Source organism: Phyllostomus discolor, chromosome 12 (assembly GCF_004126475.2).
Source record: "Phyllostomus discolor isolate MPI-MPIP mPhyDis1 chromosome 12, mPhyDis1.pri.v3, whole genome shotgun sequence".
NCBI classification, from domain to species: domain Eukaryota; kingdom Metazoa; phylum Chordata; class Mammalia; order Chiroptera; family Phyllostomidae; genus Phyllostomus; species Phyllostomus discolor.
Window position 1 is genome coordinate 30,019,055 of NC_040914.2, and position 26,694 is coordinate 30,045,748.

The window sequence follows — 26,694 nt, forward strand, 5'->3', positions numbered from 1 at the left end:
ATTAACCTAGTAATCTCCTGGCTCTAGCTAGCTAGTTTTCTATTTTCTCATTAAAAACTACAAAGCATTGCTTATCTAGCCTACTCAGGGGAGAGCGTCTGCTAGACACAGGATGTTTGCTTAACTGTACTTTGTCTCTTTTATCATTTCCTTTTAGCTACAATGTGGTTCTTGTCTATTAGAGGAAATTTAGTTCTTAATCTCCTTATTCCCAACAAGTTTCACACAAATCACTGATGTACTGGTGAGATGATGATTAGTATGGCATTGTCAATTCAGTAAGATTAGGAACATATTCAAGAATTAAAGTAAATATAGAAATACATATCTATAATGAAAGTTGACCTATATTAGGTTGAGAGTTCTTTTATATTACATGAAATATTACAATAAACAAGACAATATGGGCCCTAGCCAGGTAGTTCCGCTGAGTAGAGGGTCGACCCTAACAGCAAGGTGTTGAGTTTGATCCCCTATCAGGGCACCTATAAGTATTCATCAATGGATGCATAAATAAGTGGAGCAACAAATTCACGTTTCTCTCTTTCTTAAAATAAATAAATTAAATTCTTAAAAATTATGGGTATGCATATATGATGTAAAAATTTAAAAATCAATAGAAATTCTGCATTAGGTCTTTTCTTATTTAAAAATTTAACATGTTGGCCCTGGCTGGTGTAGCTCAGTGGATTGAGCACAGGCCTGTGAGCCAAAGCATCGCCAGTTTGATTCCCAGTCAGGGCATATGCCTGAGTTGCAGGCCATATCCCCAGTATGGGGTGTGCTACAGGCAACCACACATTGATGTTTCATGCCCTTTCTTTTGCCACCCCTTCCCCATCTCTCTAAAATAAATAAAATCTTTTTAAAAATTTTAACATTTTTTTTCCTGTTTCTGATTGTACTAGGTGTCAAAGTGGCAATCTCAAATCATTTTTCAAATCTGGACTGCCTGAGGTCATTGTAGGTTTTAAAACACTGTAAAGTTTATGACACCCTTGATCTAAGACATCATTCCCTCAGCCTACATGGAGTCCCTTTGGAAATGCTAAGCACATTCCCCATATACCCTACCAGCCCAACAAGCTCTACCAGCCATTGAACTAAGGAGATCTCTGCTGTCAAAGGGTACAGGCTGGATGGGTTGCACCTACCAAGACATACATCAGTAACCCTCTGAGTTTGATGGTGTAGTCAACAAGCTTATGTCCATGAGGAGGATGAACTGTACCCAGATAGTGGACACAGTGGGCACACAGAAGACGATCTACTAACTGATATAGATGAAATTTTCACAGCAGAATCTTGACCCAAACAGAGATACAAAAAACAGTAGTTCAACATGTAGGTGCTGCCTAAAAGCACCAAGGATAGAGAGAGTGAACACACAGGACTGTGTAAAAAATACCAGAGACAAGTTATTTTTTATTTCATACACCTTAATTACTCCCTTTTATTTTTTTCTATTTCATTGATTATGCCTTTATCATAGTCCTAATTTTTTCTCTTTTACCTCACTCCACCCAGCCCCCCCCATTCCCTCAGGCAATTCTCCAATCATTGTTCATGTCCATGGATCATGCATATATGTTTTTTGGCTACTTCATTTCCTATACTGTATTTCATATACCCAAGGCGATTCTGTAACTACCGATTTGTGCTTCTTAATCCCCTCACCTGGTCAGCCATTCCACTTCACCACCCCTCCCATGTGGGAACAATAAAAAAACTCTCCAGTCCTATAGGGTGTGGCTGAGTGGATTGACTACAGGCCTGCGAACCAAAGGGTTGCCGGTTTGATTCCCAGTCAGGGCACATGCCTGGGTTGCAGTACAGATGCCCAGCAGGGGTGCTTGAGAGGCAACCACACATGGATGTTTCTGTCCCTCCCTTTCCCTCTTTTTTTTTTTTTTTACTCTATGTATTTCTTTTTTTTCCTTCCCCTCTTTCTAACAATAAATAAATAAAATCTTTAAAAAATAAATTTAAAAAACGCTGTTCAGATCCATGACTCTGTCCAGTTCTTCTTGATGCTTAGTTTCTTTTTTATATTCAATTGTAGATAGTCTTCTTTGCTATTTTATTGTTCACAGTTTTTTTTAAGATTTTATTTATTTATTTTTAGAGAGGGAAGGGAAGGAGAGAGAGAGAGAGAGAGGGAGAGAAACATCCATGTGCGGTTGCTGGGGGCCGTGGCCTGCAACCCAGGCATGTGCCCTGGCTGGGAATCGAACCTGCAATGCTTTGGTTCGCAGCCTGCGCTCAATCCACTGAGCTACGCCAGCCAGGCTGTTCACAGTTTTGATCTTTTTATTAAATATGTGCTTTTAACATTTCATATAATAATGGTTTGCTTCTGATGATCTCCTTCAATATTTTCTTGCTGGGGTAGCTCTTTATCTGCCCTTGCTTTCTAAATGATGTCTTTGCTGAATAGAGCAATCTTGGCTCTAAGTCCTGCTTTTCATGACATTGATATCTCTTGCCAATCCCTTCTAGCCTGCAGTTTCTTTTGAGATAGCAGCTGACAGTCTTAAGGGAATTCTCCTGTACCTAACAAACTTCTTTTCTTATGCTGCTTTTAAGATTCTCTCTTTATCTTTAAACTTTGGAATTTTATTTTATTTTTCTTGACTTTAACCTTCTTCTTTTGTGAGCTGATCTATGTTCTTCACTCTGGATTATGGAATATAATAGAAACTCAATGATATAATACATTGTTGCCTGTATTGTAAGCTTCCATTTCCACATGCCACACTTTTTTTTAAATGTTTTATTTATTTATTTTTAGAGAGGGAAGGGAGGGAGAGAGAGAGAGAGAGAGAAACATCAATGTGCAGTTGCTGGAGGTCATGGCCTGCAACCCAGGCATGTGCCCTGATTGGGAATCAAACCTGCTACACTTTGGTTCGCAGCCCGCGCTCAATCCACTGAGCTATGCCAGCCAGGGCCCACATGCCACACTTTTGTAAAAGATTTTTTATTTCTTTGTTTTTAGAGAGAGGCAAAGGGAAGGAGAAAGAGAGGGAGACAAACTTTGATGTGTGAGAAATACATTGATGAGTTGCCTCTCTCTGCTCCAAAAAGGGGACCTGGCCTGGAAACCTGGCATGTGCGCTGCTTGGGAATTGAACTCACAACCTTCAATTTTGCAGGCCAGACTCGATCCACTGAGTCATACCAGCCAGCGCTAATCTATAGCAGTTTAATTATAATGTGTTTTGGAATGGGCCTTTTTGCATCCATGTTTTTTCAGACACTTTGTACTTTCTGGACTTGCATGTCTGTTTACTTCACAATATTAGGTTTGTTTGCTTTCATTAAAAAAAAAAAAAGATTTCCAGCTTCTAGTTCTTTCTGTTTTCCTTCTGGTACCCCAGTAATGCAAATGTATTTCTTGAAATTGTCCCAGAGGCTGCTTACACTGTCATCTAAGTTTTGATTCTTTTTTCTTTTTAAAAAAATATTTTGGACTCCCAGCCAAGATGGAGGTGTAGGTAGACACATGTGCTTCCTAGCTTTCCCAACTAAAAGAAGGGCAACAATTTAAAAACAAAAAACAACCAGAACTGACAGAAAATCAAAGTGTATGGAAATCTGAAAACTAAGGAGTTAAAGAAGACATTACTCCAGACTGGTAAGAGGGGCGGAGTCGGGCAGCTCATGGCAAAGTGGCAGCTGGCAGACCCAGAGAGGCAGCAGATTGTGGAATGGGGTGCAGCATGCAAGGCTGCAGCTGGCTGGCAAAGCAGCACTGGCGGACCGAGCAGTCCCACATTCATGCACAGATAAACCAGGTGAAACTGGAGAGCGGGACGGACCAAACAACCCAGAGTCCCAGCACCAGGAAATAAAGCCTCAAACCACTGATTGAAAACACCTGTGGAGACACCTGAGGCTCCGCCCCTCACTATGTAACAGGCGCATCAAGACACACACAAAAAAATGGCCTAAACAAAAGAACAAATCAAAGCTCCAGAAAAAATACAACTCAGCGACGAAGACGTAGCCAACCTATCAGATGCACAGTTCAAAACATTGATAATCAGGATGCTCACAGCACTGGTTGAATTTGGTCACAAATTGAATGAAAGAATGAAGGATAAGCTAAGTGAAATACAGTCATCCCTTGCTATATCATGGTTCACTTACTGCAGCTTCACTGTATTGCAGGTTTAAAAATATATATATCTAATTCTGTATCATGGAGTTTTTGCTATATCGTGGGATTTTGTGGTATATAGGTATTTATATATTTATGATTTAAATTATTTTTGCTTAAAAAATTTAAAACAATATAAAACTGTTAATTCAAACATATTAAAAGAATATTAAATTGAAATAAAATACAGTACGTATTTCATCAGTGGACAAATACTTCACTGTACACAGTGGAAATGAAGTATGCCACTACCGCTTGCACAAGTTTGCCAATGTGAGATTGTACATGGCACACTATTGGCTGATGGAATGGAAGGTGACCAACCACAGCACTGTGTTCTGTATCCTGGGCACTGATTGACTGTAGCATTGGTCTGTTAGCTCTCCCACACTGTACCCATACGTTCAGCGTCTCTCCTTGTCCACTTCACATCGATGTCTGATCGCTGCATGTAGTGTTGCTCTGTGGTGTTGTTTTTGTGAAATTTTTGTAAAAGTTTGAATTTATTTCAAGCCCTATGATGCCACTCAAATGTTCTGCGCCTTCTAAGACTTCTGGCAGTGAACCCAAGCACCAGAGGAATATGCTTACCATCAAAGAAAAGGTGGAACGTCTCAACATGTTAAAGGAAGGCAAAAGCTATGCAGCTGTAGGCCACCACTATGGGATCAATGAATCTACTGTTCGTTACATAAAGAAAGATGAAATGAATATTAGGTCTATGGCAACAATGACTTTTAACAAGATGCAAAGAGGGTGGTCACTTCCCACAATAAGGCCATTGTGAAGATGGAGTCTGCATTGGCCCTGTGGATAAATGGCTGCAGGAAGAAGAATATCTCACTGGATACCAACACCATCCGGATGAAAGTCAAGAAACTTTATGATAGTTTTGCGGAAAGCAATGATGTTCACCACGGTGGCGAGGATGAAGATGAGGACGATGCAGAAGCAAGACTGTCAAGGGCTTCTCCCACCACACCAACCCTCATTCAATGCCAGCAAGGGCTGGTTTGACAAATTTCAGAGACGCTTTGGACTCAAGAGTGTTTCTCTGCATGGAGAAGCAGCCTCTGTGGATAAAAAACAGTGCCAGCAACTTCCCATAACTATGTTCACCACTCGGATGAAGAGAAGTTACACCTGTGCCTTTAGTGGAAATAGAAGTTATGGCCCAGGATGAAGATACTGCACCACCTGATGAAGCACCTGATGAAGTGGTGCCTTCAGAAGAGCTGTAATGCTCCTCTTGGCTGTGCAGTACATTCATCTCATCATCATCACCTTCATTGCCATCAGTACTACACAGCTACATAATTCATGATCTTCATCATTCAAGTTGTAGTAAACTTCACTGGTGAGTACCCATATAGAATGTTATATGTTGTTAAAATTACATAGGTTTAAAAGTGTATAAAGTGTTTAAAAGCATATGAAGTGTTTATAAGAGTGTGGGAAAGGTTAATGAGAGTGGGAAAGGTTTATAGGAGTGTGGGAAGGGTTTATAAAGCCTTAAGATATATATCATAAATAAAATAAATACAACACTGCTACTTCGAGGATTTTCACCTATCTTAGGTGTCTCTGGAATATAACTCCCACAATAGGTGAGGGATCACTGTAAAGGAAAATGTACAGGGAACCAATAGTGATGGGAAGGAAACTGGGACTCAAATCAACAGTGCAGATCAGAAGGAAGAAAAAAGCATCCAGAAAAGAATGAAGAAACAAGAATTCAAAAAATTAAGGAGAGGCTTAGGAACGTCCAGGACATCTTTAAATGATCCAACATCCAAATTATAGGGGTAACAGAAGGAGAAGAGGAAGAGCAACAAGTAGAAAAGTTATTTGAACAAATAATAAAGGAGAACTTCCCCAATCTGGTAAAGGAAATAGACTTCCAGGAAGTCCAGGAAGCTCAGAGAGGTCCAAAGAAGTTGGACACAAGGAGGAACACACCAAGGCACATCATAATTACATTAGAAAAAATTAAAGATAAGGAGAGAATCCTAGAAGAAGCAAGAGAAAAGGAGGCAGTTAAAAATATGTTCAGTAAAATGACAGCAAACTCACAATTACTAACAATCACACCTGAAACAAAAACAAACTAAGCAAATAGTTCAAGAACAAAACCACAGAAATGGAGATCAACAGGGGAGTGGGAGGGGGAGAAAGTGGGGAAAAGGTACAGAGAATAAGTAGCATAGATGGTAGGTAGAAAATAGACAGGGGTAGGGTAAGAACAGTATGGGAAAAGTACAAGCCAAAAAACTTATATGTATGACCCATGGACATGGAATAAAGTGGGGGAATGTAGGTGGGAGGGGGTGTGTACGGTGGAGGGGAGTGAAGGGGGGGAAATGGGACAACTGTAATGGCTTAATCAATAAAATATATTTTTAAAAAGTAAAAAATATATTTATTTATTTTTAGAGAGTGAAGGAAAGGAGAAAGAGAGGAAGAGAAACCTCAGTGTGTGGTTGCCTCTCATGCACCTGCTGCTGGAGACCTGGACTACAACCCAGGCACATGCCCTGACTGGGAATCGAACCAGCAATCCTTTGGTTCATAGGCCCACACTCAATCCACTGAGCTAGACCAGCCAAGGCTGATTCTTTTTTTCTTGTTGTTCTGATTAGTTGTTTTTTTCTTTCTTTCTTTTCCATATAATTGATTTGCTTCTCAGCGTTATCAAGTCTACTGTTGTTCCCCTGTAAATTATTCTTTATTTCAATTAGCATATTTTTTATTTCTGATGGAATCCTTTTTATGCTGCTGAGGACCTCACTAAGTTTCTTCAACATCCAAATAAACAGAGTTTTGACATCTACAAATGACTGATTGCTAATATCCATTTTGTATAGCCCTTTTTCTGGAGTTTTGACATATTCTTTCATTTGGGCCATGTTTCTTTGTCTCCTCATTTTGGCAGCCTCCCCGTGTTTGTTTCTGTGTATTAGGTAGAGTTGCTTTTACTCTCTGACTTGGTAGTGTGGCCTAATGTAGTAGGCGTCCTGTAGGGTTCATGGCACAATCTCACCTATCACCCAAGCTGGCTACTCCAGGTGTGTGCCCTTTGTGTGGGTTGAGTACACACTCCTCTTGTAGTTGAACCTTGGTTGCTGTTGACAAATGGGAAGAATTTACCAAAGCCAATCAGAGGCAGGGATTGGCTGTGACCACTGACCACCAACTTCTGCCATTGGTGGAGCATCAGCTCTGAAGTCGAAGGGTGGTGGTACTTTGACATACTCTATAGCTGTCCACTGGGTGCTCTGTCCATGGGGTTTCCCAGGTGGTGAAGGCTACGGTCACCTACCACCTGTCTTTTATCCTCAGCCACCTTGCCTGAGAAAGCAATCTGAGATATCTGCCACTTGTGGTGGGCTTAGAGATTCCCAGGCAAAGCCATGCTATGCATCTAGGCAGGCTGCTACTAGTGCCAGGCTTGGGGTCACTGAGGCCAGGAGTTTTTGATAGAATTTAGGAAGTTGTGAAGCAGGAGCAAAGACCAGCCATTCATATGGAAAATCAGGTTGTATGGAAAATCAGGCCATAGGTTTTGTGGGGCAGTCCCTAGGGATCTCTAAGACAGGTTATCCACTGTTAGCTAGGTTGATAGAGTCTCAGATATGGCACCAGCTTGCTGGTTTGGGGGGGCAGGGAAAATGGAACATGGATTCTGCTTAGCTTGAGGCCAGACACGACGGTGTCTTCCTGTATACCAAGGATACCTATAGCTGGTATGCCAGTGCTGGAGCTCAGAGGGAATGAGTTTGTGTGTCTGTGTCTGGGGTCTTCAAGGAAAACTGTTTAGTTCATTTTTCTTGCACCAACAGAATTCCCACTTGTTTTTCCAGACTGAAGTTGTGGGGATTTATCCTCCTGGCATAAGAACCCTGGCCTTGGGGTCTGGTATGGCACTGGACTCCTTGCTCCCAAGATATCTGTCCCAAAATTATCCACCACATGTGGGTAAGGGGCCACTCCGTTCCTCATCTGTGTCACTACTACCAGTGGGGATGGATGTACTTTTTTATTTCTCTTGTTCTTAGACTTCCATTCAACTCCATATCTGACAATTCTGAATGAAGGCTGTCCTATATTTTATTTGTAATTTTGATGGGTTTTTCAAAAGGTGAGCCACATCTGCCTATGCTGTCATCTTGACCAGAATTAGAGATAGTTTAGAATAAGGCATAAAAGGGATCAAACATAATGGAAACCATGACACTCTGAAATTCTTAGGAATAGGGAGGAAAAACAAAAGCAGACTCTCACCAGTTAATGAAATTGCTCTACTTGGAAGTGTCAGAGCCACAGGACACTGAGTGATGTGTGGCCCTGGGATACTATGATAAAGCCTTGAGGTCATGCTCAGAAAAGCAACAAGCTCCTGTGGAGCTTCAAGAGTCTCATCCACACATTCAACATAACAGATGACCCTGTCATGTGCAAGTTGGTGAGCACGTAGAGCAATATGTTGGCCATCAATGGCAATGTGGCTCCACTGAGGTGCTGCATTCACTCCCTGTATTTTTGGGACATTGCTGTCCAGAGGCAGATCTGCCCTATTCTTTGACAAAAGTTACAATGCTGACAGGGACCCCTGACAGTGAGTGGGAGGGCCAATGAGCCCTACTGAATTAAAGTAATTTCTGCAGTTTGCTCAGCACCAGGCCGTGGTGTTAAACTACATTAGGCAGAGCTTCCGTGAGACCTTGGAGAGTTCTGAAACAGGTGACATAATTGGTAAATGATTACTGAAGAAATGAAACATGATGTCATGGCTTTCTTTTAACTCTTCTAAATTTCTAAGCTCACATTTCACTATATCTTTCTCACCTCACTATTTTTCTTCAAGTTCTCAAGAATGAAAAAGACCCACACTTGGTAGGAAGAAGATATTCAGGGTGGCTATGTTTCCAGTAGAGCTGTGGCTCAAATTAGTTCTGTCATTCTGAGAACTAAGTTTCTTTTAGGTATGACCCATTGGGACTTACCTGTTCTCGGGCATCACAGATCATTGTCTCATATATCTATTTTAGAAATACTCTTGTATGACTCCATCAACATTATTAAACTTTCTTTAGAAATTGTCAATCCATAACTCTCCAGTTCCCATGCAGAAACTGTAACTGCAGTTACAGGTAAAATGATTATTTTCCTGCAAGGTGCAGAAATACAGGAATCCAAAACATATTTCTCATGTTCACATGGTCACTTTGGAAACCTTCAGATAGCAATATCACAGCCATACTAGTATAAAAACATACATTTTATATGTAACCACTATTTCATGTACATGTTAATCTTCACAGAACTTAAGAATACATCTTATCTCAGAAAATGCAGTAAGAAATTTCATGTGCAAAAACAATTATTTTTGGCCCTGGCTGGTGTGGCTCAGTGGACTGAATGCCAGCATGTGAATTAAAAGGTCACCAGTTCAATCCCCAGTCAGGAAATACATGTGGGCTGTGAGCCACATCCCTAGTAGTGAGAATATGAGAGGAAATTGATCGATGTTTCTCTCACACATGGATGTAACTCTACCTTTCTTTCTCCCTCCCCACCTCTCTCAGATGAAAATGTAGTATCACTAACATTTAGAAGGGCTTTAAAGATTCAGCAATAATCCAAGACACTATACTGACAGCAGTGAGGAGGATGTGATCATGGAAATGGAGATTTTCAGTGTCCACACGTTACCTGGTTCCTTTAAATGCATTGTGTTGTTTTGTAAAATGTCATGGAAGTAGATTGCAAATACCACCAAGGATACTCCAGACTCACCCACTTCTCTGAAAAAGCTCATGAGCCATAACTCTGTTAACTGGGCAATTGAGACATCGATTCAGCCTAATTAGGTCAATTTGTCCCTGTCTGAAGCAATCAGGACTAAGAATCTCAGTTGTGACCAGAGTGTACTGGGCACTGTAGTGAGGGCTTCTGTTCAGGACTACGTTCCTACCCAGAGATCTCTGGTGCAGACACAGGGACATTGGAAAGGAGGATGTGGCTGCTGAACATGGTCAGGGCTGCAGGTAATGGATGGTGAGCACCATTGTCTCCTCCAGCCAGTCCTGGACAGAGTACAGGATCAAGTGGGCACTGAGTTTTCTGTATGAAGACATGAACTTTCCACCAAAGACATAACAATACTATAGGTCTCCAGGATCACTTCTGAATTTGTCCCAGGTATCACATCCAGCCATCCTCAATACTGCAGAGTGTATGTCAGTGGCATGTACCAAAAACACTTGACAGGTCAAACTGAGGCACCATATTCACCACAGTGGATAAAATCAAAGCCTGTCATGCGAAAGTTACCTTGCAGAAATGGTGAACATGCAGAAAGACTCTGCCATGAATCATTGGGGACTCCTTACTGCCTAGCTGTGTTAAACTTAAAAAGGAGGTAGACAAAATGCAGCTAAAGCTCAAAGTAGTTTCCCCAGGAGAAACCACTGGAACTGAGACATAGGGTTCCCATGAAGACTGTGAGGGAGATGTTAAGCATTCTAACCCATCAGAAAAGGGTGGAAATTTCATTAAATTGCAACACTGAAAACAGGAGCAACAGCTAAGTTTCCCATTTTCTTGGTCTTTACTATCCCCCTGCCCTGTGCTGAGGCCTTAATATGCCACAATAGGGAATGTCCCCAGCTCTGCAACCGCACTAATGACTTTGAATCAAGCCTCTTGTGCCTGACTTCTGTGTGACCTTGAAAAAGCCCTTTACCTTCTTGATATTTGACTTCCTGAGAAATACACTAACTGTTACGGACTTACTGATGGATGAACTAAAAAAATAAAAAATAAATAATCAAAAAGCAAATCCTGGAATGTCACCAGTAAGTGCTTACAGAATTTGGTTACCTCTATTGGCCCTCATCAGGGCCATGGTTAGTCCCTTCGTTAATTTCTTATCAGTCAGGGAAGTGAGTTTTGGGGAGTTTTGTTGACACCCAGAGATACCCATGTGGAGAATCCATACAGATACTTAGGAACCCTCCAGCCACCTCCTCCCTGTGGTAGAAGCTGCAGATATGGGAGATCTGTGAAGCCCCATTTATTTTTCCCAACAACCTGGGGCACAGGTTGCATGGGGTTTTGGCCTTTGGATGGTACCCAAAGTTAGTAACTAAATGTAAGGCAGCTAGTTTTTGTACAAGCACCAAGACAGAGGGATCAAGGCTGCTCTTTACCACTATATTACAAGGGAACACAATGACCCCTACAGAGCATCACATTCCTATAATCAAAACAATAGCAAATAATCCAAGCTTTAGACCCACTTTGTGTGGCTCACGGCATGGGGGATCTAATCACTGATCTCTTATCTGTGGCTTCAGAGAGGGCTCAGGAAATACTTGTTCATCCTCATACCACCAGTTTCACCTCCAAGCCCAGCAAACCCTAGATGACAGACCATAAAAATGGGTGAACACGAAAAAGGAAGGCTTTTTATTATATTACTAACTGTTTGCACTTACAAAAGTGATAAAGAGTATTAGTAACGCCAGAATATTCCGCAAAGTATATGATATGTATTACTATGTTTTTACATCAAAATTCCTAATAATTAGGAATATTTTCCATTATTAAAAACAATTATTCCAACAATACAATTTTCCAGAAAGGGAAAGTTGCATGATATTGAAGGAGTGAAATGGTGACATTGTAACACATATCTTTATTGTTTTATATCCTGTTACAGGAGTTAGCTGAAATTAATACAATAGGTAAATTATGTGAACACGCAATATACTAAAAACATATCAGTAGTGCACACACACCTACAAAAATGCTCGTTATAAATCCTCAGGGAAATGCAACTAAAACAACAGAGAGAGCATGATGAACATATAAAAAGAACTAGAACTGACAAATATAAAACACTCAAGATTTTGTTAGATGGGGAGAAACAACCCCTATACACTAGGAGTAAGAATGTGTAAAGTCACAGCTGGTTTAGTTTCTATTTTGTTAGGTTCTTCAGAAATTTAACCATTACAATCTGAGACATGTCCACACTGTGAACATATAAAATTAAATTCTGAGGTTCCTCAGAAAGTTCTCTTCAGTGTTCCTGCACTGGAAAACAACACATTTCCCAAAATATAACCATTTACACAGTGAGAACACTCCAACGTTCCAAGGGTATAAACTTATTGCTATAGATCTTCCAACTTCACTTTACATGTGCAGCCTTTAACCAGTTTGAACTGTGATTAAAGGGATTATGACTCTGAGATAAAATATTTAAATTTGATGAGCCCCTAAGGCCTATATCCTGTGTGACCTCTCTGATGATAAGTAAAAAAAAAAAAAAGGGTTGAAAAAGCATTTCCAACATTCACTGTACTCATAAAGCTCTTCCCCAGAGTGGAATCTCTGAATAAAGGAGCTTGGTGTTATAAGAAAAAAATGTATCATATTGCATGTATATATAAAACCTTTCACCCCTGTGAACTCTCAAATATATAACAAAGTGACAAAAGATTTTCCAAAGTTACTTAACTTTAAGACTCAGTCATCGTGAATTCTGGTGAAATGGAAATCATGGCCAATGTAAGATTCCCCATATTTACAAGCACTCAACAGGCATTTCTACAGTGTAAACTCACAATAATGGAAATTACTGATGCAAGAAAAAGACTTCCCACAGTCACTGCACTCATAAGGCCTTTCTTTTGAGTGAACTATTCAATATTAATATGGGTGACTGCTATAGCTACAGGATATCCTACATTCAGAGCACTCATAAAGCCTCTCTCCTTTGTGAACTCTGATAATACCAGCAGAATTACTGGTGAAAGATTACAGAACTTCAATGCATTCAAAAAGCCTTTATCCAGTGCCAACACTTCAATGACAAAAAGGCAGTTACTCATGTTTTCCACATTAAGTGCACTCATAGGATTTTTCTCTAGAATGAATTCTGTAGTGCTGAGTAAGAGTGGAGTTCTGTTTAAAACACTTCTTACATTCACGGCACTCATAAGGTCTTTCTCCAGTGTGAACTCGCTGATGACAATGAAAACCATACTTACTGGAAAAAGATTTCCCACACTGACTGCACTCATAAGGCCTTTCTCCAGTGTGAACTCTGTGATGAAGATGGAGGGAAGAGCTACGGGTAAAGGATTTTCCGCATTGACCACAGCCATAAGGCCTTTCTCCAGTGTGAACTCTATAATGAATACGAAGGTCCAATTTACAGATAAAAGATTTTCTGCATTGACTGCACTCATAAGGCCTTTCTCCAGTGTGAGCTCTCTTATGTTCAAGAAGGTCACAGCTATGGGTAAAAGATTTACTACATCCACGGCACTTATATAGCCTTTCTCCAGTGTGAACTCTCTGATGAACACGTAGGGTAAAGTTTTGTGTAAAAGATTTCCCACATTCACCACATTCATAAGGCCTTTCTCCAGTGTGAATTCTGTGGTGATACCTGAGGATACAGCTACGGGTAAAAGCCTTCCCACATTCACCACACTTATAAGGCCTTTCTCCAGTGTGAACTTTCTGATGACGACGGAGAACAGAGTGACTGATGAAAGATTTCCCACATTCATCACACTTATAAGGCCTTTCTCCAGTGTGAACTTTCTGATGACAACGGAGGGTAGAGGTCTGGGTAAAAGACTTGCCACATTTACCACACTCATGAGGCCTTTCTCCAGTGTGAACTCTGTGATGATATAAGAGGCCACTGCGACTGGCAAAAGATTTCCCACATACATCACATTTGTAAGACCTTCCTCCAGTGTGAACTCTCTGATGAGCATGGAGGGCAGAAATTCTGGTAAAAGACTTGCCACATTCACAACACAAAATACACTGTCTTCCAGTAAGGAAGCTCTGGTCCTCAATGAGTGTGTCATCACAGCCAATGGCTTTCTTGCATTCTCTTGGGGTGTAATACTTTGCAGTTTGAAAAGTCATTCCAGGCTTAGAGTTTTCCTTTTCTCTGTGCATGGTGTAAGCAGACTGATGCTCACAATATCTGGAGCTGATGAGGAAGCATTTTCCAACCCGACTAGAGGTACAAGGATCCCAAGACACATGGAAATTGCAGTTCTTTGCAAGTGAGACCCTGTCCACATTGCTTATGAAACCATTCTTTGTCGTGTCCTGTTCCTGGTGCTGGTGATGCTGTGCACTGAAATAAAATGGTTTTGCACATGCCCCACACTTCAGCAGTGTTGGGCCCTGTTGGGTTCCCTGCTGGTCAACCAAGAGGAAAATGTCTCTCAAGACACATCTACAACTTTCACATGGGTGGCTCTTCTGGAAAGACAGTGCTGACTTCAGATTCATAGCCTTTGAGATTCTTATAGTAATATTCTGTTCAGTGGGTGCCACCACATGCTCTGCTGCACAGCAACAACCTAAAGAAAAACAAATGCTAGTGAAGTCCATACTGACCCACAGGGAGAGGGTTCTCTCATCACTAATTTGCATCTGTAACATCTGGCATGATTCTATGGGATGATTTCCAAGACAAAGGAGAGACTCAAAAAAAGTACCTCCTGTCTATAATAATGGGCAACTCATTAATTAAACGGTACTATGATGGGACAGGACCCAAAGAAGAGATGCTGGCTCTATAAGTTATTCCTCTGCTAGGGGCTACCTGCAAAACCCTCTGTGCTTGTCTTGTAAGACTGTGTGGAGGATATGAATGTTCCCGAAACAATATTCAGGAAACAAGAATGAAAATCAACAACAGTAGAGCAGATGCTGTGCTAGGTTTCTATAGAAATACACGGACACTTCAAGGGGCACATGCATTGATCAAAAATGGCGGGGGGGAGGGGCACACGAAAAAGACTCCTCAAAGAAATGGTTATGGTGCCTGGCTGGCGTAGCTCAGTGGATTGAGCGCGGGCTGGGAACCAAAGTGTCCCAGGTTCGATTCCCAGCCAGGGTACATTCCTGGGTTGCAGGCCATAACCCCCAGCAACCGCACATTGATGTTTCTCTCTCTCTCTCTCCCTCCCTTCCTTCTGCCTCTAAAAATAAATAAATAAAATCTTAAAAAAAAAAAAAAAAGAAAGAAATGGTTATGGTGTAGAAGTCAGAGAGGCAGAGATTATCCAAAGCTAGAAACCAGGAAACAAATGGAAACTATTCAAAGACATAAACTGGTAATGTGACAAAAATGGGAAAGGACAAGCTGATTAAGGTGTGGCCATTCACAATTGTGACTAAATACAGTTAAAGAGAACAGGGTGCTCATTATGCATTAACAAAGCCTTGGAATAAAATTCTCCCCTACGACCAGACCTCCCATGAGCCCAATCTGTCATGGCTGGACTATTATCCTTCTCGTGATACACAAAGGATTCTTCCAGTTTCCAACTCTTTAAGCAAGTATGTGAAATATTGATGATGCAACTCCAAAGAAAGCAGAAGTGGATAATCAACACAATCTTAGAATAACATTGTACCAAAAAAACCCACAAAAAACAAAAAACAAAAAGATTTGTGTGACCACATCAAGATGGCAGAATAAAAAAATAAAAGTATTCAACCCCCTTCAAGAATCATAGATAATTACCCACGATAAACACCACCCCTTCATGAAAGGGAAGAGCCTTAAGAGATCAGTTACTTCAAAGAGGTACTATGTGGATGATAATACAATGAGCTACACAAAACAATAGCATAAAGAGTGGCTCAGCAAACAGGGTTAGATTGAAAATACAAGGGTAAGAACTTCTGGGAAACACTGAGTTTGTGCTACCATTGACTCTCATATCATGTTTTGTGCCACCAAAACCTCCAAGAGATCACTAAGCATTTGGAAAACTGAAGCCCTGGCCACTGAGGACCCCCTTCAATCTCTGCAGCACTGACCTTGATCATAGGGTAGCAAGAAGAAGGGGAAGGGAAGTTTCTCATGAGCCCAAAACACAACACAACACCTAACAAGCACCCCTGTGTGCATATGTAGATAAAATGACAGCTATAAACAGAATTGGTTCATAAAGTGCAAAAAAGCAACTGCTTCATCAAATATCAGACATCAACAGTAAGACAAAGGAGAATATTAAAAAAATCACAGCCCTGGCTGGCGTAGCTCAGTGGATTGAGCGCGGGCTGGGAACCAAAGTGTCCCAGGTTCGATTCCCAGCCAGGGTACATTCCTGGGTTGCAGGCCATAACCCCCAGCAGCCGCACATTGATGTTTCTCTCTCTCTCTCTCTCCTCTCTCTCTCTCTCTCTCTCTCTCTCTCTCTCTCTCTCTCTCCCTCCCTTCCCTCTCTAAAAATAAATATAAATAAATAAAATCTTAAAAAAAAAGAGTTTAAAAAAAATCACAAAAGGAACATCACAACATTAAAGTAAATTAAACCAAAATATGGAAGCATATAAATTGCTGAATAATTAAAAAATTATTTCTAAAAAATTCATTGAGTTATAAGCAAATACATATGGAACTCAAAATAATGAACAAACAAATATGGGAACGAAACATGGGGATCAGAGAGACAGAAATTATAAAAAAAGAATGAAACAAATTTGAAGTTGAAGAATACAGTAAATAAAATGAAAAATGCAAAAGACTTTCATAAGAAGACAACAACAGGAGTAAAATGAATACATCACCTCAGAGGCAGGTGATTTAAAATGTTCTATGTAAGAAAAAAAATGTGAGGACACCCTACATCAATTTAGGAACACCACAGAGATAACCAATATTTGTATTATGGGAGTCCCAGAGAAGGGGAAAAAGAGAGAAAACATGAGATAGATAATTGGGAGGGAAAGAAGCATAAAATATTTATTTTTAAAAATGAGCTAAAAATTGACTTCAAAATATGAAAAAGAAATGTGAGTAGCCATGTTCAACATTCTCCCAGGTCTCTGTACACATTCAATGCAAAAAGGATATCAGCATGACATATTATAATAAAAGGGTCAAAAAGCAAAAGCAAAAAAAATATTTGAAATACCAAAGACAACAGAAATGCCTCATGAAAGGACAATACTCCCATAAGCCAGCAATAGATTTCTCTGAAGAAACCTTGCAGCCTTGGAGAATGTCCAATGATATATTCAAAACACTACAAGAAAACATCTGCAAAACAATACTTTATCCCAAAACCTCCTCCTCAGAAATAACAAGAAAAACACTTTCTTGGAAACACAAAAGGTGAAGAAGTTCATTTCCACTCATTGTGTTTACTAGAAATGTCAAAAACAAACAAACAAACAAACAAACAAAAAAAGATCTTTGAGCTGAAATAAAGGCATACTACATTGAAACAGGAAACTGTGGGAAAGTGTAAAACTCTGTGCTAATACTAAATGTTAATACAGTTAATATTAATACAATATTAAAACATTTCATCTGTGGAGTCTACTTTAACTCTATTTTGTGAGATAAAACTAAAGTATGTTAAGAATAACAATGGTGCATATTTGTGAATAGATACAAAATATAGAACAATGTGAACTGTGACAATAATATAAAGGGCTGGTGTGGCAGAGTCACAGGGTTGAATTTTTGCATGCAGTGAAGCTGTTTTCAGGTTACAATGAACTGTTACGAGTTTTATGTAAGTCTAATAAAAACTAAACCACAAGCATAATACTGTGTTATGGATGCACAAGACAGAAAGGAATCAAATCATATCACACACACACACACATAAGACAGCAAGATAGGAAGACAAAAAAAGGAACTATAAGAGGCAGAAAACATGACAAGATTCCAATAGTATTCTTCAAGAAATTCTCCAATCAGAGATATGAGTGGGTGAAGGTCTAAAAAACATAAGACACAAAAACATTTCAGATCATGTGTCCTGGCTACTGTCTTCAGTTTGGTTCAAATAAACAGTAATGAAAAATTCTCATGATTGGTGAAAAATGTTGAAGGGGTTAAAAAGTACAAACTGGCAGTTACAGAATACCCACAGGGATGTAAGTACAGCCTAGGAGACAGAATAAATAACATTCTACTGATTATGTATGGTGTCAGATGTGTGTGAGATTTATGGACATGATCATTTAATAAGTTATACAATGCCTAATCATGAAATCAATTTTTGAAGATATAAAAAATACTTTTTCTCACTAATCAATGTAAAATATATTAGGCTTGTGGCAATACCACTGAGGTCGAATTCTTCCCTGTGACAGTTCAGTACAGCAGGTATTGGGGCAGTAGGAAGAGTAGCGGACAATGAAAATACTTCAGCCCTGCCAAGTCCAGGATCTATCCAGAAAAACAGGGAAGCATATATTCTTTACAGTTCACATGGGAGGACAGAGCCACCCCTCTGGAATGAAGGACACTAGCGAAATGAAAAGCCCAGGCTAGGTCGCTGGTGAGAGACAGGGTCTTTTTTTTTTAAACTGTGAATTAGTTTATTAAAATCTGGGGCAATCAACCATAAAAAAATGGACCCCTGCAGACATGATGAGGGGCAACCTGAGACCAGTTGCTCCTGCCCATCTCTCCCTGGGAACAAGTCTGGTCAGAACCCTTTAGAGCTTAGGATAAAAGAAGCAAACTGGACCCCTGAGGAAAAGGCGGGGGACACAGTCAATTCAAAGATGAGTGTACACAGGGAGAGTCAGTGTCTTACCCAGAGATGATATAAGAGCATAGTTCTCCAGCATGACATTAAGGTACAGGTGTCTCTGGGTCTCATCAAGGAGGAGCCATTCTGTCCTGGAGAGAGACACAGCAACATCCTCGAAGGTCACTAGAACCTGTCAGAATTAATACAAATGAATCTGGAACAGTCTGTCTGACCCCCCCATACCTTACTTATCCCCAGGACAAACCCTTCCAGGTCCCCTCATTCTGAGAAGACACCAGAACTTGGTGCCAGAGCTGCTTATTGTCTCATCATAGTCTCATTCATTACTCATATTACCCTCAGCAAAGACAGGCAGGGTCAGAGGAAGTAGGGCAGATGAATGCCATCTAAACTCAGGGCCATGCTTGCAGGGCCCCATTCTTCCTACTAAACAATTCCACTGACTTTCCCAGATCATGCCTCCAAAACACAGCCATATGTGGGCTCAGACTTCACCCTTAAATCCAAACACCAAGAACCCAGGGCCACCAGCTCATACTTCCTCTAGCTGTGCACACACTGTGTGATCTCTACCTGTTTCAGTTGCACACCCCAGATTCACTCCCTCAGCTCTGCCCCCTTCACCCTCATGCACAAGAGAGCCACCACTTTGGCATGACCCCATCCTCCACCTTTCCACAGATTTACAGACCAATGTGTTAACTTCGCACAAGATGTTTCCATTTCCTGCTATTTGTAACTTATGAGCAAAAAGATCCTTCTGATATTGCCAAAGAGAATTAATCTACCACCATCTTCCACTGCCCAGTGGATGGAGCCTCCACTGCTTCAGCTGCTAGGACCAAAAACGCTGGGGTAATTTTCAACCATTTCCTTTTTCCTGCAGCTGCAAAACCTAAAGCTATACTTGCATTTCTTAAGAAAAAATGTAATGTGGAGCAAGTGTATGGAGGTGGAAGAAGGCATGAGGAAGATAACGGGTAATGGGGAAAAATAGAATAGAATAAAATAAAATAATGGACCAAGAATCCAACCTTTTCTCTCACCTCTGAGGCCCAACCCAGGTCCATGAGCTCTCCTCTAGACAAGAGAACTCACTTTGTCCAGGGGTCCCTGCCTCCTTCATTAACTCCCATAATCTGTTCTCCGCTATGCAGCCAGATGAAGCCTATTACACCTAGGAAAGACCATCTTCTCTTACGCAAATGCATCATCATCACCCTAAAACATACCCAAATTGTCATCGGGCCACTTTACATGTCTGATCCTTGACCCTCCCGCATCTTATTTATAACACACAAAAAAAGGAGACTTGAGGTACCTATTCCCAGCTCTGTGGCATCTCCAACCATTATTAAGTGCAGATGTCCCTTCCAGATAACCTGTCTTCAATGCTTACATGGGCTGTGTATGTGGACCAAAAACACAAAAGAGCAGGGGGCACATACTAATGATCAGCTTAGGGGACTCCTCCCAGATGGCTTTACAAACTGAGAGACTGAAAATACCCCTATATAGGGTGTGAAATTAAAGCTTTTTAATCAAAAGCCAGTCATAGCAAGCAGTCATGTCCTGAACCTCTATCTTCCATGAAGAAAATCAATTTTTACCTTGAGCCCACCTTAGTATTCTGGCACCTTTGTTAACATACCTTTGGAATGTCAGAATAATTTACTTTTTTCTTACCCCTCATGGCACAAAAGCAGCAACATAGCAGGGACCAAAACACTGCTCCTGGTGATTGTGTAAATTCATTGAATATTCACACTATCTTATACCCAGTAATGTAAAACAACTGTGTGTGCATTCATCTTTCCCTTTTATTTAACATCAGGGATTTTCCTGTTTTGTTCCCTCCTATCTCCCTAACCCATGACCAATGGATTTCAAGTTCTCAACGTATACATCTACCTTTTTTATTCTGATATATAAAATAAGGGGTAAAACTGTCATTTTCCGAAGCATTTTCACACTGTTGTCATTTTGTTTCCTGGAAATGGTCATCAGTTTGGCTCAAATAAACATTTAAAAATGTCTCTATGTTACAGAACACACCAAGGGGGGCCTGGGATGATATACTATTATTGAAAGAAGGCCCCAGGTCCGTTATGTCCGCCACCAGAGGAAGGACTTCTCTCAATGCCAGAGATTCGTGAAAAGGAAAGGAAACGTTTATTTAATGCTATACAAACTTAAAGTAGTGACCTAATGTCTTTACCAAAATCCCAAAGTCCCTTAAAACACCCACAAACAGACACAGTCCTTCCTTCCTTCCCCCTTTGCCCAGTCCAGAGTACCGTATCTCAGGAAAGGAAATAGAAGTCCACGGCTTAGGTAGTCCTCTGGTTCTTTCCAGTTAGAACTCCATCTCGACTGGGAGACCTCCCTGGGTTCCCGGCACCCTTGGCTGAGTCGCCGGGATCTCTGCTAAAACCAGATGGTGGTTCCCCCTTCTAAAGCTGTGGGGGTCCCCACTCTGTCAAGGCCGCGTGGTTCTCCCTCTCTCAGGGCTGCAGGAGTCTCCACTCCGTCAAGGCCACGTGGTTTCTCTCCCCCAATGGCTGCACATGGTTCTTCTTCTCAGGGCAGCGCATGGCTCTCCACCTCTCAATGGCCGCCAAATCTCGGTTTTTAAATCCCCGCCGCCAATCTTCCTCTGCAGCCCCGTTTCCGACTCCTCCCACACTCGGCTTCACATGCTGGAACTCGTATCCTTCCAGCTTTACTGGGCTGCCATCATGAGTCTGGGCAGGTGTGGCCCCATGTCCTGGAGCCAATCCTCTCTGAGCTCCCACGCAGGTGCTGTAACTCAGGGGACCTGACTCCCAGGTCTCATCTTGGGGGGAAGGTCCCTTTCCATTCCCCTGGCCTAGAGCTGATCACAGCTACTTAACATATCTATGCAACCAGTCAAGGGTTATAGATATGCCAAACGACCACGCCAGAGCCTAGCTGCAAGGCTGTCTCTACGCTAAACAGCTCCCATGGCCCCGCTCCACCCGTCCCTTCCCCCAACCCACACCCTGGGGTGGGGGATGGAGACATCTTAAAATCTCCTGGACACCTTAAGTTCTGGACCCCATTTTAAATGCCTATTTGGGGCCCCCTCTTGGCTGCACCCTGTAACATCTATAGTTTGAATATTTCTTATGCTGACACCAGAAATGGGAACACCTTGATATTTCCTGAGACCTGCACTCAGAATTGGGGTATCCCCAGGGTCTGCTCATTTGAAAGTTGGAAAATTACCAAGTGAAGTGTCTTTAGACACTATACAGTAATGTCACAACCAGGTAGGGACTGGGACACCCAATACTTCCTTGTCTAGTTTGATAATGCTTGTCAACTTCAGAACCTGTGGGAAGAAGCAAGCAACCACCCTCAGCTCCAGGTAAGCAGGTCTCTGCTGTATTCAGGCCAGCCTTGGAGTTTGGAGACCTCTGGCCAAGTGTGTCCTCAATGGGGCCTCTTACCAGCTCTGTGACTTTGGACAAGGGCCCCTCCTCCCGTGCCTCACTGTCCTCATCACCCCACTCCAGCCGGTTTTCTATCTCAGAAAGCTTTCAAAACCATGAGACAGCCTTTGTCTCCCTCGGTTCACGACCATCCTGAGCTCCCACTGCCATTACAATGAAGATGCAACACCTCTGCCTCCCAGTCAGGACATGATTACGCCTCCGACTATTGAAGCCAAATATAAGGCCGAGGCCACGTGTGCGGGTTTATCCGGGTCAAAGCCACCGGCACGTGTTTGGATGGCGGCACCTCGGCCGGTCGCCCTCGCCCACCCTGTGACACCGTGGGTCACCCACAAGTAACTACAATCCCGGACGCCGGGGCTGGGGCCGCAGGACTTGAAAGGCTACCCGCTCGCGGGCTGCGGGGCTCGGTGGGCCGAAGGTGGAGGAGGGCCAGGGGTCGCGCACTCACCTCGCCCCGAAGCTTCAGCTCGGTCGCCGCCATCGTACTCCGGGGCAGGAGACGGGTGGGAGCGGCGGGCGAGGAGGGTGTCCCTGGTACTGGGGTTACCATCCCGACCCTGACGCCGGGTACCCGGGCAGAGTACTTGGCCTCACAGCTTCTGCGCGGAGCAGCACACAAGCACTTTCTCTTTTCAATTCAGTGACTACGAGATGCTGACGCGGTAATAAGGAAACTGAGGGAAGAGGAAATGCCTTCCAGGAGACCCATGGAAGTCCCGCCCTAGAGTAGGGCCCTAACGGAAATGCCTTTTCTGAGTCTTTCTTGACTCAGCCTGGTGAAGTTCCACGCCTCACCTCTGGGTACTGTAGGTTGTACACTCCAAAGCTGAGATCCCGTATTTCCCCAGCTGACTTCAGGAGTGGATTTGCGGATTAACACTCCAAGAATACCCTGAGAATACTCAGTGTGTTCTGTCGCGCCCTATCGTATGTCATTCCTTGGGCGAGGAAGTCCTGCTGTGTCTGCTAGGCCTTTGACTCAGACCATGGGGCCAGTGCCTCCTTCAGGCCAAATGGGGTTGGAAGACCTTGCTCTAGTCCGTAATGGTTTCTATTCTGCATCAGTAGGACGCACAATGCAAATTAAGTAAATAATACACTAATACTTAAGTGCATCTGTGCCACGTGTAGTAGAATCTTAGCTCTGCCTGAGCAGCAATGGGACTGGATTCCTCAGTGATTTGATCTGATGATGCCTTCAATTTACATTACACATTATTTTTTCAAACAATGGAGTATATGTTGAAGACATGAAAGACATGCCATTACAGGAATTTGGCCCAGAAAGTGCACATAAAGTTCCAGACTAACTGACTGAATATGCTAATAAAGCTAGCTAGTCACATTAATTTGTTTGTTCCGAAGTGCACATTGTAGTCTATTAAAAATGCAATAACACTAGGTGAAATATAAAAATATACATACCTAATTTAAAAATACTTTATTGATAAGAAATGTAAACCATTATGTGAGTCTTCATTGACTTGCACGCAATGCTTAGGAGACCAGTTTTTCCAAATAGACATACGTGGAGTATAAAAAATTGCATAGAAAGAATTGCAGGACAGACTTAGGAAAGATCGTTAGATTGAAAAGACAAGGATGAGTGTTTCCTCTCCAAGCCACTGAGCATGTGCTCCCATGGACTCTAAGGGCCTTGTTTGTGAATGACCATGGCAACCATTGTCTCTGAGTACTTCAGGATTCTCAGTAATGTCTGCAACTTCTCATAAATTTCATTTCAAAGGAGCTTGTAGAGTTTGTCAGCATGGTTATCAAGAGGAATCTCCTTGGCGACAATATCATTTATGAAGGAATAACATCAGTATGTCCCCAGCAATATATGCCATGAAAGACTCCAAAAAAAAAATCACTAAATATTGGGAAGACTGCTGCCCTGTCCACTGAAGACCCTAAAGTCTTCAGCACTCTGACCTCAGCTCCTAGGGCAGCAAGAATGGGAATTGAAACTTCTTTCAGCACAGAACACATCATCTAACAAGCACTCTCTATCCACATACAGATAAAACTATTCACACCAGCTGGTGTGGATCAGAGAGTTGAGCACCAAATCTCACTCTAGGTGTGTACCTGGATTATGGGCCATATCACCAGGTGAGTCTGTATAAGAGGCAATCAATTGATAATTCTCCTGAACATCAATTTTTCACTTTCTGTTTCTCCCTCCCTTCCCCTCTACATAAAATTAAATAAAATAATTTTTAAAAATATTTACAGACACCAATAGGTTGATAATAAAAAAAGATGTGAAAGTATTCCATGTAGCCCTGGCTGGTGGGGCTCAGTAGATTTGCTCACAGGCCTACAGACCAAAGTGTTGGTGGTTCTATTCCCAGTCAGGGCACAACTCTGGGTTGTGAGCCAGGTCACCAGTAGGGGGAAAATGAGAGACAACCAAATGCAGAATTTTCTCTCCCTCTGTTTCTTCCTCCCCTCCGTCTAAAAGTAAATAAAATCTTTTAAAAATATATTTTATTGATTATGCTATTACATTTGTCCCATTTTCCCCCCTTCACTTCCCTCCACCCTGCACACTCCCACCCACATTCCCCACCTTTAGCTCATGTCCATGTGTCATGCATATTAATTCTTTGGCTTTTATATTTCCCATACTATTCTTACCCTCCCCCTGTCTATATTCTACCCACCATCTACGCCACTTATTCTCTGTACCTTTTCCCCCTCTCTCCTCCGCCCATTCCCCTGTTGATACCCCTCCATGTGATCTCCATTTCTGTGGTTCTGTTCCTGTTCTAGTTGTTTGCTTACTTTGTTTTTGTTTTAGGTGTGGTTGTTAATAATTGTGAGTTTGCTGTCATTTTACTATACATGTTTTTTTATATTCTTTTTCTTAGATAACTCCCTTTAATATTTCATATAATAAGGGCTTGGTAATGATGAACTCCTTTAACTTGACCTTATCTAGGAAGCATTTTATCTGCCCTTCCATTCTAAATGAAAGCTTTGCTGGATAGAGCAATCTTGGATGTAGGTCCTTGCCTTTCGTAGACTTGGAATACTTCTTTCCAGCTCCTTCTTGCCTGTAAGGTCTCTTTTGAGAAATCAGCTGACAGTCTGATGGGAACTCCTTTGTAGTTAAATATCTCATTTTTTCTTGGTGCTTCTAGGATTCTCTCCTTAAATTTTAATCTTGGGTAATGTAATTATGATGTGCCTTGGTGTGTTCCTCCTTGTGTCCAACTTCTTTGGACCTCTCTGAGCTTCCTGGACTTCCTGGAAGTCTATTTCCTTTGCCAGATTGGGGAAGTTTTCCTTTATTATTTGTTCAAATAACTTTTCCACTTGTTGCTCTTCCTCTTCTCCTCTGGTACCCCTATAATTCAGATGTTGGAATGTTTAAAGATATCTTGAGCCCTGGCTGGTGTAGCTCAGTGGATTGAGTGCGGGCTGCGAACCAAAGTGTCGCAGGTTCGATTCCCAGCCAGGGTACATGCCTGGGTTGCAGGCCATAACCCCCAGCAACCGCACATTGATGTTTCTCTCTCTATCTCCCTCCCTTCCCTCTCTAAAAATAAATAAATAAAATCTTTAAAAAAAAAAGATATCTTGGAGGTTCTTAAGCCTCTCCTCATTTTTAAAAATTCTTGTTCATTCTTTCCTGATTGGATGTTTCTTTCTTCCTTCTGGTCCACACCGTTGATTTGAGTTCCAATTTCCTTCCCATCACTATTGATTCCCTATACATTTTCCTTCATTTCACTTAGCCTTCATTTTTTTCATCTAATTTGTGACCAAATTCAACCAAATTCTGTGAGCATCCTGATAACCAGTGCTTTGAACTGTGCATCTGATAGGTTGCCGATCTCTTGATTGCTTAGTTGTATTTTTTCTGGAGCTTTGATCTGTTCTTTAGTTTGGGTCATTTTTTTTTTGTTTTGTCTTGACAAGCCTGTTATGCATGGAAGGGCGGAGCCTTAGGTGTTCACCAGGACAGGGTAACCCACATCGCTGGGTTGTGATGCTGTATGTGGGGCAGAGGTCTGAGAGGGAACAATGATGCTTGCTCCACTCTCTGTCAGATTTCAGTCACTTCCCCTGCTTTCCCCAAGCAAACTGGGCCCTTCTGGTGCTTATTCCTGTGTGGGAGGGCTTGTGTACATTCTAGGACTCTGTGAGTCTCTCCAGTGAACTCTCCTGTGAGGCTGGGAGTTTCTCCAGCTGCTGCCTCAACCCCTGCAGGTGTTTTCAGTCAGTGGTTTCAGCCTTTATTTCCCCACGCTGGGACCCTGGGTTGCGTGGTCTGTCTCACTCGACAGCTTTGCCTGGTTTATCTATGCATGAATGTGGGACCACCCACCAACCACTCCCTTGCTTGCTAGCTGCAGCCTTGCTCGCCATGCCCCACTCCACAATCCACTGCCTCACTGGGTCTGCCAGCTGCCACTTTGCTGGGAGCTGCCCAACTCAGCCCCTCTTACCAGTCTGAAAGAATGTC

At 41.9% G+C, this 26,694-nt stretch overlaps 3 protein-coding genes across 6 annotated transcripts in view; all 3 read right to left on the reverse strand.

The window, feature by feature from the left end:
* LOC114511072 (zinc finger protein 530-like) overlaps nucleotides 1-26,694 on the reverse strand; it is a 568,693-nt gene that overhangs the window by 363,238 nt on the left and 178,761 nt on the right. The window lies entirely within an intron of this gene.
* LOC114511040 (zinc finger protein 883-like) overlaps nucleotides 1-26,694 on the reverse strand; it is a 174,926-nt gene that overhangs the window by 66,928 nt on the left and 81,304 nt on the right. The window lies entirely within an intron of this gene.
* Nucleotides 11,610-22,767, reverse strand: LOC114511588 (zinc finger protein 660-like). Its single transcript, XM_028530321.2, has 3 exons — nucleotides 22,666-22,767; nucleotides 18,778-18,904; nucleotides 11,610-14,565 (listed from the first exon to the last, which is right to left on the reverse strand). The coding sequence occupies exons 1-3, from the start codon at nucleotides 22,765-22,767 to the stop codon at nucleotides 13,073-13,075; spliced, it is 1,722 nt and encodes a 573-aa protein (XP_028386122.1). The 3' UTR covers nucleotides 11,610-13,072.